General features: G+C 54.4%; 2 protein-coding genes across 2 annotated transcripts in view; both read right to left on the bottom strand.

The window, feature by feature from the left end:
• The window catches only part of SLC27A5 (solute carrier family 27 (fatty acid transporter), member 5), a 9,507-nt gene extending 5,114 nt beyond the window's left edge, over nt 1-4,393 (bottom strand). The window contains exons 1-3 of the mRNA XM_008578967.1: nt 3,706-4,393; nt 3,141-3,350; nt 2,450-2,608 (exon numbers count right to left, since the gene is read on the bottom strand). Coding sequence (XP_008577189.1) covers nt 2,450-2,608; nt 3,141-3,350; nt 3,706-4,393 — 1,057 coding nt within the window. The remainder of the gene's footprint in view (nt 1-2,449; nt 2,609-3,140; nt 3,351-3,705) is intronic.
• Nucleotides 4,394-6,010: 1,617 nt separating this feature from the next.
• Nucleotides 6,011-10,995, bottom strand: part of ZBTB45 (zinc finger and BTB domain containing 45) — a 5,969-nt gene continuing 984 nt past the window's right edge. Inside the window, exons 3-6 of the mRNA XM_008578971.1 lie at nt 10,823-10,933; nt 9,351-9,909; nt 7,242-7,264; nt 6,011-6,823 (exon numbers count right to left, since the gene is read on the bottom strand). Coding sequence (XP_008577193.1) covers nt 6,567-6,823; nt 7,242-7,264; nt 9,351-9,909; nt 10,823-10,933 — 950 coding nt within the window. The 3' untranslated portion in view covers nt 6,011-6,566. The remainder of the gene's footprint in view (nt 6,824-7,241; nt 7,265-9,350; nt 9,910-10,822; nt 10,934-10,995) is intronic.

Here is a 10,995-nt window from a genome sequence, read left to right as displayed (position 1 = left end):
AAAAAAAAAAAAAAAAAAAAAGAACACCAGCGTCACAGGTTAAGATCCCGTACTGGCCACTCACCAAAAAATGAATGAATGAATGAATGAATGAGTGAGTGAGTGAATGAACGAATAATAAATAAATAAATAATAAATAAATGAATAATGAATGAATAATAAATAAATTAATTAATTAAACAAACGAACGAATGAATAATAAATAAATAATAAATAATGAATGAATGAGTGAATGAATAATAAATAAATTAATTAATTAATTAAATAAGAAAGAAAGAAAGGAAGGAAGGAAGAATGCTGTCTCCAGAATGTGTGGAAAGCTCAGCGCCTGGTACAAAGTAAGCACTGCTAAATAAAGGTTGTGAATATTAATTAATTACTTATTTTTGTGTGTGTGGCTGGCCAGTACAGGGATCTGAACACTTGACCTTGGTGTAACAAGGCTGTACTCTAACCAACTGAGCCAACTGGTCAGCCCAGTCATTCTTGATTATGATAAATGAATGTCCAGCTAGGCAGATATGAATGGATGGAAAGGTGAGTGGGTAGATGGACAGGCTGGATGGGTGAATGAATGGATGGATGAATGGGTGGTGGCATGAATGGGTGGGTGTGTGGTGCATGGCTAGATGGGTGAGTGGAGAGACGGATGGATATGTGTAAAGACAGATGACTGGCTAGATGGGTGGGTGGAAGGATGGATGGGTGAGGAAGTGAATAGATGGATGGGTGGGTTGGTGGATGGATGTACTGATGGATGGACATACGGATTAATAAGATGTAGGACCTACTATATTCGCTCCAGAAAAATGATTCCTCCCTCTTGATCCCCTCATCTGCATCTGACTCTGGAAGGCACTCTCTGTACCCCAACCCCAATCCTCAACAAAACCTGCAAGGTACATATCATCATTTCTGCACCCAAAGGGACATCATGTGCTTGGTGATGTAACAAGTGTGTCTTCTTTTTTTTTTTTTTGTCTTTTGTCTTTTTTCCGTGTCCGGCAACGGATCGCAACCCTCAGTGTTGCCCCCGTACCGGACCGGGGACCGGCGACGGGATCGCAAGCCTCGGCGTTGCTCCCGCTCAGCCAGTGAGCGGGAGCCAGTCTGTACGTGGGATCCAAACCCTCGGACGGGAGCGCCGCCGCGCTTCCCAAGTGGCGCACTATCCAGTGCGCCACCGGGCAGGCCCGCAAGTGTGTCTTCTTTGAGGCTGTATTTGGGGGGGTGGGGAGATAACATGTAATGTCCTCTCTGTGAAAATGAATGCCTAGTCCTTGAAAGTGACAGCTTTGTTTCCAACACTTAATGAAACATCTGATTCATAAAATGTCTTTGGGGCTGGCCGGTTAGCTCAATTGAGCAAGCATGGTGCTGATAATACCAAGGTCAAGGGTTTGGATACTCTTACTGGCCAGTGGCCAAAACAAAAAAAATGAAAAAAAAAAAAATAACAGGAGGAAAGTTGAGGGGGAGTTTTTCCAATCCAACATAGCATCCCGAGATAGGATAGCAGGCATGAACTGCCTCCACTATGAAGCACAAAGCATCTCCCCAAGGTTCTTGCCAAGAATAATTGAAAATGAGTGTAACAATGACTATAGAGGGAGTTTCCAATCTAACAGGAAATGCAAGGGGAAATAATCCAGAAAGAAAGAGGGCAGTAAATATAAAATAAAACTGGCAACATGTTAACAATTGTTGAAGCTGAGTAGGATGTATGAGACATTATCAAACTATTTTCACTTTTGTATATGTTTGAAATTTTCCATGATAAATCTTTTAAAACAGAGTAAAAAGGGAAGCAGAATTGGGGGGAAGGTGATAAACGAAGCATGGACAGTAAAATGCTGCTGGTAGCTGAAGCTAGGTGGTGGGTACATGAGGATTCACGTAGAAAAATTTAGAAATGTCCATGTGTGTTTCAAACTTTTTATGATAAAAATTGAAAACAAAAAGAACACACTGTGGAGAGGTCCCAGTCTGAATTCTGAGCCGACAGAGTGCTTGGTGAGCATTTCCTCACCTGCTCCTCCAGGGCCATGTCGTAGATCTGGCCCAGTATCCCCATCACCTCCCAAAGCACCCCAGCTTCCCTAGGTGACCATCACTTATATCAGCTCTTGCCACCTCCCCACCAAAGCACAAGTAGGGACTGTCTGGGTGTCCAAGCCTCTGTCCATGTGGCCCTGGGACTTGCTGCTGCATGTCCCTTCTCAAAATTGAGAACCCAGGGGCTGAGTAGTTAGCTCATTTGGTTAGAGCACAGTGTTATAACACTAAAGCCAAGAGTTCAGATCCCCCATTCTGGCCAGTCGCCAAAACAAACAAAAAAGTGAGAACCTAGGGTGCTGGTAACTCTGGGGTCTTGTCACCTTGACAGCCCCACCCTGACACCCACTCTAGTGGTCCCATGGATTGGAGGGTTTATCAGAGAAGGGCTTACCGAGCTCCAAGCAGCCGAGGAACCCAAGGACAAGGCCCATTGTGTGGTACAGAGGCAGGAACACGTAGACCACGTCATCAGCTGTTGCCCCACAGAAGGATAGCATTTTGCTCATCTGTAGTACCCGCTCATGCGTGAGGACTGCTGGCTTTGGGAGACCTGGGGGATGAAGGAATGAGAAGGGTGGGGTGGTGAAAGGACTGCACAGAAGAGGGACCAGCACAGAGTGGGTGAGTCTCCACAGTCAGGCCTGTTCACCACCCTCATTGGGGTCTGAGGCTCTGAGAGGGTGGTCAACTACGGGGATGTGTGGCTGGGTTCAGAGGCTGAATTCTGACTGGGAGTAATAGGTCAAGACCAAAGGTCAGGGCTGGCTGGTTAGCTCAGTTGGTTAGAGCACGGTGCTGATAACATCAAGGTCCAGGGTTCAATCCCTGTACCAACCAGCTGCAAGAAAACAAAACAAAACAATAAAACCCCAAAGGTCACTAAGAGTTTCAGTGGCTATTTACTGGGCAGAGGCGGGATTCTGGCACTGACCACTCAGTCACATGGGAGTCAAGTTCAGGCCAGGTGTTAAGATCAGAGGCAGAATGGGTTTCAGAGGTCAAATTTGAAGCAAAGATCAAGTTTGGGATCAGGTCAGGGTAAGAGTTCAGAGGCCAGGGCTAGGGCTGCTGGGCACTCTCACCGGTGGTCCCGGAGGTGTAAATGAATAGAGCAGGGCTTTGTCGTTTGATCTCAGCACGTAGGTCAGCAGGTACTGGGTCAGAGGATGCAGTATCCAGGGCAGCTCCCAGAGCCCCTACCCCCTCCGTTGGGGTGGTGTGGCTGAGGTAGAAGCAACGGATGTTCTCAGCCTGCAGTTTGGGAAGGATCTCCTCCAGGCTCTCCCGGAGGTCTGCAAGGATAGGTCAGAGGAGAAACTGAGGTAGGGCTGAGGTTGTGAAGGGGACCTGAGACCCAGAGACGGGGACAGAGGAGCAGATAGCAGAGAAAAGTTTCCACGTTCTTCGATAAAGAATCCCATAATAACTTGGTTTTCCTTTTTGTTTTGGCAAAAAGATTGAAATAACCATTGCGGAAAAAAAATTAAAATTCTGGTGACCTCAGAATTACTTTTCAGTTATGTTGAGTTCTGACCCTGAACTTTCTGACGGTAGGTTGGTGGGCTCTTCGCCTAGCCCCTGCCAAGACCTCTGTCCTCTAGCCCATCCCTTGCCCCTACCCCCTTCCATCCTCCTTGGGGCCTTCACCTGGGTCCACCACCAGCACCCGGGCCCCAGAGCTCAGCACGGAGTGAGCCAGGGGCATCCCTCGGCTATGCGGATTGATCCAGACCACTGGGCAGCCTAGCTTGGCTAGCCCCAGCAAGAAACCCAGAGCTGGGACGACCTGGGAGGCCAGCACCAAGAGGGCGACGGGCTCCCCGGCACACAGATCCTCAAGGCTGCCCAGCGTGGCCTTCAGTGCCCACACTGCCCGGCAGGCCCGAGCATCCAGCTCGCCGAGGGTGACCGTGCAGGCCCCGGGCCCTGTCCACACCAAGAACTTGCGGCCAGGCTGTGCTCGCACTCGCCGCTCAAAGGCATCCACAAAGGTGTCGGGCGGCTGTCGGCTCACGCGCATCCTGATGCTCAAGCCCTGGAAGAAGATTCTGGCCACGTAGGCCACGTCGGCAGGCAGCCAGCGTAGCCCCGGAGGCAATCGGGCTGGCAGCAGAATCAGTGTGAGGGCCGCAGCCGCCAGGCTCAGCCAGTGGGGCATCCAGAGCCTGAGCCAGGGCTGCGCCAGCACGGCCAGGCCGAGCAGCACGCAGCATGCGGGGTCCCCCAGGATCCACCGCAGGGCCACAGCTGTGGCTGCCGGCCATGCGGGCTGCCCCAGGCCCCACAGCAGGAGCAGCAGGAGCAGCAGAACGGCCAGCCGCAGTGCGACACCCATCGCACCAGCTCTCTCCTCAGAGAAGTCGCTGTGAATACACAGACTCACCTCTGCCCCTGGGTTCCCTAGCCCTGACCTCTTGCCCGTCCGCCCTCCCCCGCCCCGAGGTGGTAGCCCTGGCGCTTCTGACAGTGGCTCCTCCTGGCCCCGACTCCGCCCCCAGCCTTTTCGTCTGTACATTTGTTTTGCCTCTCTGCCTGTTCACCACCCTCATCAGCCCCCGGCATCCCTTTCACTAGATTTGTTCCCCTCTCCACTGTCGCTGGCCTCTGGGTCCCCAGGTCTCTGCCCCCTTAGACACAGCACCAGCCTCCTTTCTGCTGTCCTGCTTGCCCAGTCATTCCTCCAGGGCTGGCACCTGCCTCCCTTCCCTCCCCTCCCAGGTCCCCCATGTGCCAGGCACTTGGGAAACAGGCTCTTGGCAAACGTTCCAGTCAGGCCAAATGGAAAAGCAAGATAGCAAGGTGGACCTGACCCAAGCATGGTCTGCCACTCTGCCCACCTCACTGGGAGGTCCTCCAGTGGCACCCAACTTAACCCTCAGGGAGAGGTGGCTCAACCGGTAGAAGCCCCTTGACCCCAGTGATCTGCGGGAGCCTAGCCTTCTGCCAGGTACACAAGTGCTTAGTAAATACCTGAAAGAGCACCTGCATTGACTAATTCAAACCCAACTCTGCTTCCCACCCATGTGCCTGCTCTGTGACTTTCTGCCCCACCCCTGACATCAATGGGGACGTCTTTGGGCTCAGGAGGCTGAACTCTGCCCACGATGTGTGTGGTTGGACCAGGAAAGTCTTGGCTTCTCACCTCTAGGAGGCAGTCAAAGAGAAAGATGTCAGAGGACCCACTGCTGGCCTAGGAGCCCAGCAGGTTGGGCTGGGGCATGGCCCTCCAGACTGTACTCCCCTCCATCAGCTCCAAATCCTTAGGGCAGGGTACCCAGGCCAGGAGCTGCCAATGTGCTAGACACTGAAGGGGAGAAGTGTGGCCCCTCTCTGAGCTGGCAGCCAGTTAGATGCCAGATCCTGTGACACAGGCTTGCCACTGTGGGTTATGGTCCTCAGCTGACAAGTTGGCAGCCCAAGGGGCCCCCCAACCCTGACCTGGCACTGCAGAACTTGGCCCCCAGTAGCCAGGGCAGGTATCCTGGGGCTCGTAGACCCTCACGGTAGCCTGGCTCCAAAGATTCCCCTGGGCTCCCCCAAAGTAAGGAGCTCAACCATCATGCCATCAGAATGGGGGAGGGGAAGTCTTAAGTCCAAAAGGCCATCAGAGTCTGGCTGAAAGATCTAGGGGAGGGGTCTCGAAATCTACATAGTGGACAGCAGCACCCATGGGTGTGACTGGGGGCTTCCCATATGTGTCCTCCCTCTCAGAAGGGAGACCCACCTCAGAAGGGGCTGGCCAGTCTCCCTCCCCACAGGACCAAGGGCTCCAGGAGAACTAAGTGCCAGTCATATATGCAGCCCACCCAGGCCTCCCAGAACCGAGGCCTGGGATGGCAAAGCAGACTGTTCCGTCACTGCCTAGGAGAACCTGGGTGCCACCCAGGGACGGAGACGCTGAGCCCTGATGCCCACAGCCCATCTATGAGTGAGGCACACATTGGTCCAGGTGCTCATGGCTTCACGATATTAAGGCCCTGTGGTCCACCATCCTTTATTACAGAGCAGGAGTCCCATGGCCAGGCCCCATTCCATGATGGGTCCACCTGAGCCTCCTTAGGCACCCGATGAGAGAGGGATAGCTCGGGATGGGGAGCCAGTAGCCTTGCCCAGGACACCGGAGCAGGGCAGCGACTCCAGGCCCTACTCCGGGAGGAAGCGGGGGGAGACACGAAATCCTGGGCCCAGATCCAAGGGTCTGAGCAGAAGAGTTAATGGTTCAGTTCTCAGAGGTGATCGTGCCCCTGACTAGCCCCAGACCCTGGAGGGTCCAAGTACGTGAAGGAGTGAAGTAAGGCGGACCGGGCCAGGGTCTGGTCTGGAGAAATGGGTAGAGGGAGGGCCTGCACTCAGGAGAAAGCGTGGACTGGTGGAGGAAACCTAGTTAAGGTGCTGCAGCTGCTGTGACCCGACTCAGCAGGAACGTGTCCAGCTCCGCAGTGGGTGTTGCCAACTGCGCGGGAACCCCCTCGATCCCATTGCGGGTGTGGCCAGGCCCCAGGCCCCCGTTAGGGTGTAGGGTGCGCGGCCAGGTGACGCTCCAGCAGCGCGCGGTGCGAGAAGACCTTGCCGCAGGCGGGGCAGGGCGCGCGCTCAGGCCGGTGTGTGCGCATGTGCACGTTGAGTGAACTCTTCTGCGTGAAGCGCTTGGCGCAGACCGCGCACTGGAAGGCGCGCACGCCCGTGTGCGTGACCATATGCTTGAGCAGGTAGTCGCGCAGCGAGAAGGATCGCCAGCACACGGCGCACTGGTGTGGCTTCTCCCCTGCGGATGACAGGGCAGGTCGTGCACGCGCGTCAGACCACCTATCTCCTGAGCGACTGTACCTGGCAGGGCCCCTACCCTCCCCGAACCAGCTGGGATCCTGTGCCTGTCAGGAACCCTCCCCTCACTCTGGGATCCTCCTGCCCAGCAAGGACACTCCCTCACTCCCTAACCACCCCTCACATTGGGACCTTCCTGTCTGGCTGGGACCCTCACACGCCCCGGTATGTCTCTGCCACCCCTGCCCTGCAGTGATCGGCCCCTCTCCCAGACCTGTCATCCTATGATGTCACTGCCTGGCAGGACACCCCCCACACACACAACCTAACTGGTCCTCTCCCAGCAGGGAACCCTGTCCATATGCAATATCCGCTGCCCATCTAGATTGCCCACTCAGATTCCCCCCACCTCGACAGACCATGCCGCCAACCCCTAATGACCCTGGCACAGGGGGACACAGGCCTACCTCCCCTCTTCCCATGCCCATAGAGCCTTATTAACTCTGATCACCAGCCACCATTCTGGGGACATTCTGACAAGATCCAGAACCCTTACACAGGGAGAGACCCAAGCACATCTGCTGCCTTCCTGCTGGAAGCCCCAGTTGTCCAGAACCCCTTCCTGATGGCAAATATAACATTTTCGGGGTGACAGGGCGGGCTACCTGGATTGGAGGAGGGGAGGCAGGCTGTGTCAGCCTCTAGTCATCAGATGTTAAAGGAAAAGGGGCGGGGGGGAAGCCTATCTCAGCAGCAGAGAAATGCAGGGCAGTAGTGCCTTGCTGGGGAGGGGAGAGGGAGCAGGCCCAGGCACCTGGTTCAAGTCACACACTTATGGCAAAGCTGGTACTATGTTGGCGCCCCGGCAGCCTCCACAGGCCAATCACTCAGCTCACCTTATTCCCAGGCCCCAGCATCTCCCCATTTTCCCCAAGGCAGCCAGATGAAATTTTATTTTATTTTATTATTTATTTATTTATTTATTTATTTTTAAAGATGACCGGTAAGGGGATCTTAACCCTTGACTTGGTGTTGTCAGCACCAGGCTCAGCCAGTGAGCAAACCAGCCATCCCTATATGGGATCCGAACCCGCGGCCTTGGTGTTATCAGCACCGCACTCTCCTGAGTGAGCCACGGGCCGGCCCAAAATTTAATTTAATTTAATTTATTTATTTATTATTTATTATCTTTTTAAAGATGACCGGTAAGGGGATCTTAACCCTTAATTTGGTGTTGTCAGCACCAGGCTCAGCCAGTGAGCAAACCAGCCATCCCTATATGGGATCCGAACCCGCGGCCTTGGTGTTATCAGCACCGCACTCTCCTGAGTGAGCCACGGGCCGGCCCAAAATTTAATTTAATTTAATTTATTTATTTATTATTTATTATCTTTTTAAAGATGACCGGTAAGGGGATCTTAACCCTTGACTTGGTGTTGTCAGCACCAGGCTCAGCCAGTGAGCAAACCAGCCATCCCTATATGGGATCCGAACCCGCGGCCTTGGTGTTATCAGCACCGCACTCTCCTGAGTGAGCCACGGGCCGGCCCAAAATTTAATTTAATTTAATTTATTTATTTATTATTTATTATCTTTTTAAAGATGACCGGTAAGGGGATCTTAACCCTTGACTTGGTGTTGTCAGCACCAGGCTCAGCCAGTGAGCAAACCAGCCATCCCTATATGGGATCCGAACCCGCGGCCTTGGTGTTATCAGCACCGCACTCTCCTGAGTGAGCCACGGGCCGGCCCAAAATTTAATTTAATTTAATTTATTTATTTATTATTTATTATCTTTTTAAAGATGACCGGTAAGGGGATCTTAACCCTTGACTTGGTGTTGTCAGCACCAGGCTCAGCCAGTGAGCAAACCAGCCATCCCTATATGGGATCCGAACCCGCGGCCTTGGTGTTATCAGCACCGCACTCTCCTGAGTGAGCCACGGGCCGGCCCAAAATTTAATTTAATTTAATTTATTTATTTATTATTTATTATCTTTTTAAAGATGACCGGTAAGGGGATCTTAACCCTTGACTTGGTGTTGTCAGCACCAGGCTCAGCCAGTGAGCAAACCAGCCATCCCTATATGGGATCCGAACCCGCGGCCTTGGTGTTATCAGCACCGCACTCTCCTGAGTGAGCCACGGGCCGGCCCAAAATTTAATTTAATTTAATTTATTTATTTATTATTTATTATCTTTTTAAAGATGACCGGTAAGGGGATCTTAACCCTTGACTTGGTGTTGTCAGCACCAGGCTCAGCCAGTGAGCAAACCAGCCATCCCTATATGGGATCCGAACCCGCGGCCTTGGTGTTATCAGCACCGCACTCTCCTGAGTGAGCCACGGGCCGGCCCAAAATTTAATTTAATTTAATTTATTTATTTATTATTTATTATCTTTTTAAAGATGACCGGTAAGGGGATCTTAACCCTTGACTTGGTGTTGTCAGCACCAGGCTCAGCCAGTGAGCAAACCAGCCATCCCTATATGGGATCCGAACCCGCGGCCTTGGTGTTATCAGCACCGCGACGGCGCGGGAGGGGGAGGTGCGGGCGGCCCGGGAGCGCCCAGGTGAAAAGGGAAGAGCGTGACAGGCGGCCCTGGGGTCTTCACGCCTGGCGGGCGGGGTCCCGCTAGGACGCAGTCGGGCGGGACAGGGGTCTCAGCGGCACAGCCTTCTGCGGCGGCGCCGTCCTCGTCGTGCCAGGCGGACACGTAGCTGTCTGGGAACACGTCCTCTGCCGCTGCAGCCCCCTGAAGGAAGTCCCTCCCGGCACCGCTGTAGTCAGCTAGGCTGGTGGGTGCAGGGGGGTCCTCGCGCACGCTGTCAGGGGCGGCAGTCATAAAGCCGGCGGTGCAGTCGGGGAAGGAGAGGGGTGCCTGGCCCTCACCCGGGCCGCCACCTTCGCCGTCCTCGCCGTCGGTCTCATCATCGCTGTCCTCATCGTCATCGTCGTCCTCACCCCTGTCGTCGGTGGCCGCAGGCAGTGCGGGATCGGTGTCAGGCCCCTCCGCCTTGGCGGGCGCGGGGGGCGCAGGTAGCTGCAGACGTGCGGGCTGCCGCNGGATCTGAACCCATGGCCCTGGTGTTATCAGCACCACACTCTCCCAAGTGAGCCACGGGCCAGCCCTAGCCAGGTGGAAATTTTAAATTATGACATCTCAGTCACTCCCCAGCTTGGAACACTGGTAGTTTCCCTGCCCCTCACAGTCAAATCCCAAGTTCCTACCCCTGAAGTATCCCCCACTTCACTCCCACTCTGGCCTTCCAGCCAAATTTTTGCTTTTCCTGACAATGCCTAGCAGACCTCCGATTTCCATTCCCATCCTCCACCTCAGCTCTCAGGGAGAACCCTGTACCCTTCCACCACCACCTCAGGCCCTCTCTCCTCACCTCTAGCACAGTTCCCAGCACCACCCCGACTCTAACTTCCCTGTCCCCCTTGGAGGCCCTTTCCGTCCCTCCGTGGGTGTGGGGTCCCCATACTGCAGCCATGTCTTCCTCCTCTTGCCTGGTTCTCAATCAAGACTCCTGAGGCTCTCATTAGGCCACCTCTCTGCCAACTTCCCAAGCTTCCCAGGCCAGCAAACCCACTCTCCTTCTCTGCCAGCCTGTCACTGGCCACACTGACATCCGGAGAGATGCAGGAGACTGAAGCACCACTCCCCGACCCGGCCACTACTCCCCTGCCAGGGTTCCATACCTTCCGCGCATCCCAGGCTGCATCATGGCTACTAAATGATCCACCGCCAGCTTTCCAAAGGCCGGGGAAGGTTCCTACTCCCTATCCGGCCTCAGGATCCCCCCTCCCTCATTAAAACAAGGTGGGCAGACCAGCAGGAGTGCCTACTGCTCCACGGGAGGGGGGCAGGGAGAGCTTTCCCTCCTCCACACGCCTTGCACTTGGGGGGCTCAATTTCTAGGGCCCCTGGGGATTGAATCTGCAGTGAGGGATTGTTCCCTCTCCTCTTCCCACTCTTAACGCCCCGGCTTACCCGAGTGGATGAACATGTGCTTGGTGTAGTTTTTCCGCGAGCTGAACGTCTTGCGGCAGTGGCTGCACTCATAGGCAGGCGGCTCGGCACCCGGGGCGCGCGCAGGTGTGCCTGAGGGGGCAGTGGCGGTGGCAGGAGCGGCAGGTGGGGCAGGGGCCTCCCCCAGCTGAGCG

The sequence above is a fragment of the Galeopterus variegatus genome, unplaced genomic scaffold (assembly GCF_000696425.1).
Source record: "Galeopterus variegatus unplaced genomic scaffold, G_variegatus-3.0.2 Scaffold1792, whole genome shotgun sequence".
NCBI lineage: Eukaryota > Metazoa > Chordata > Mammalia > Dermoptera > Cynocephalidae > Galeopterus > Galeopterus variegatus.
The sequence above is the reverse complement of the archived record's forward strand: the minus strand, read 5'-3'. Positions and strand labels throughout refer to the sequence as shown.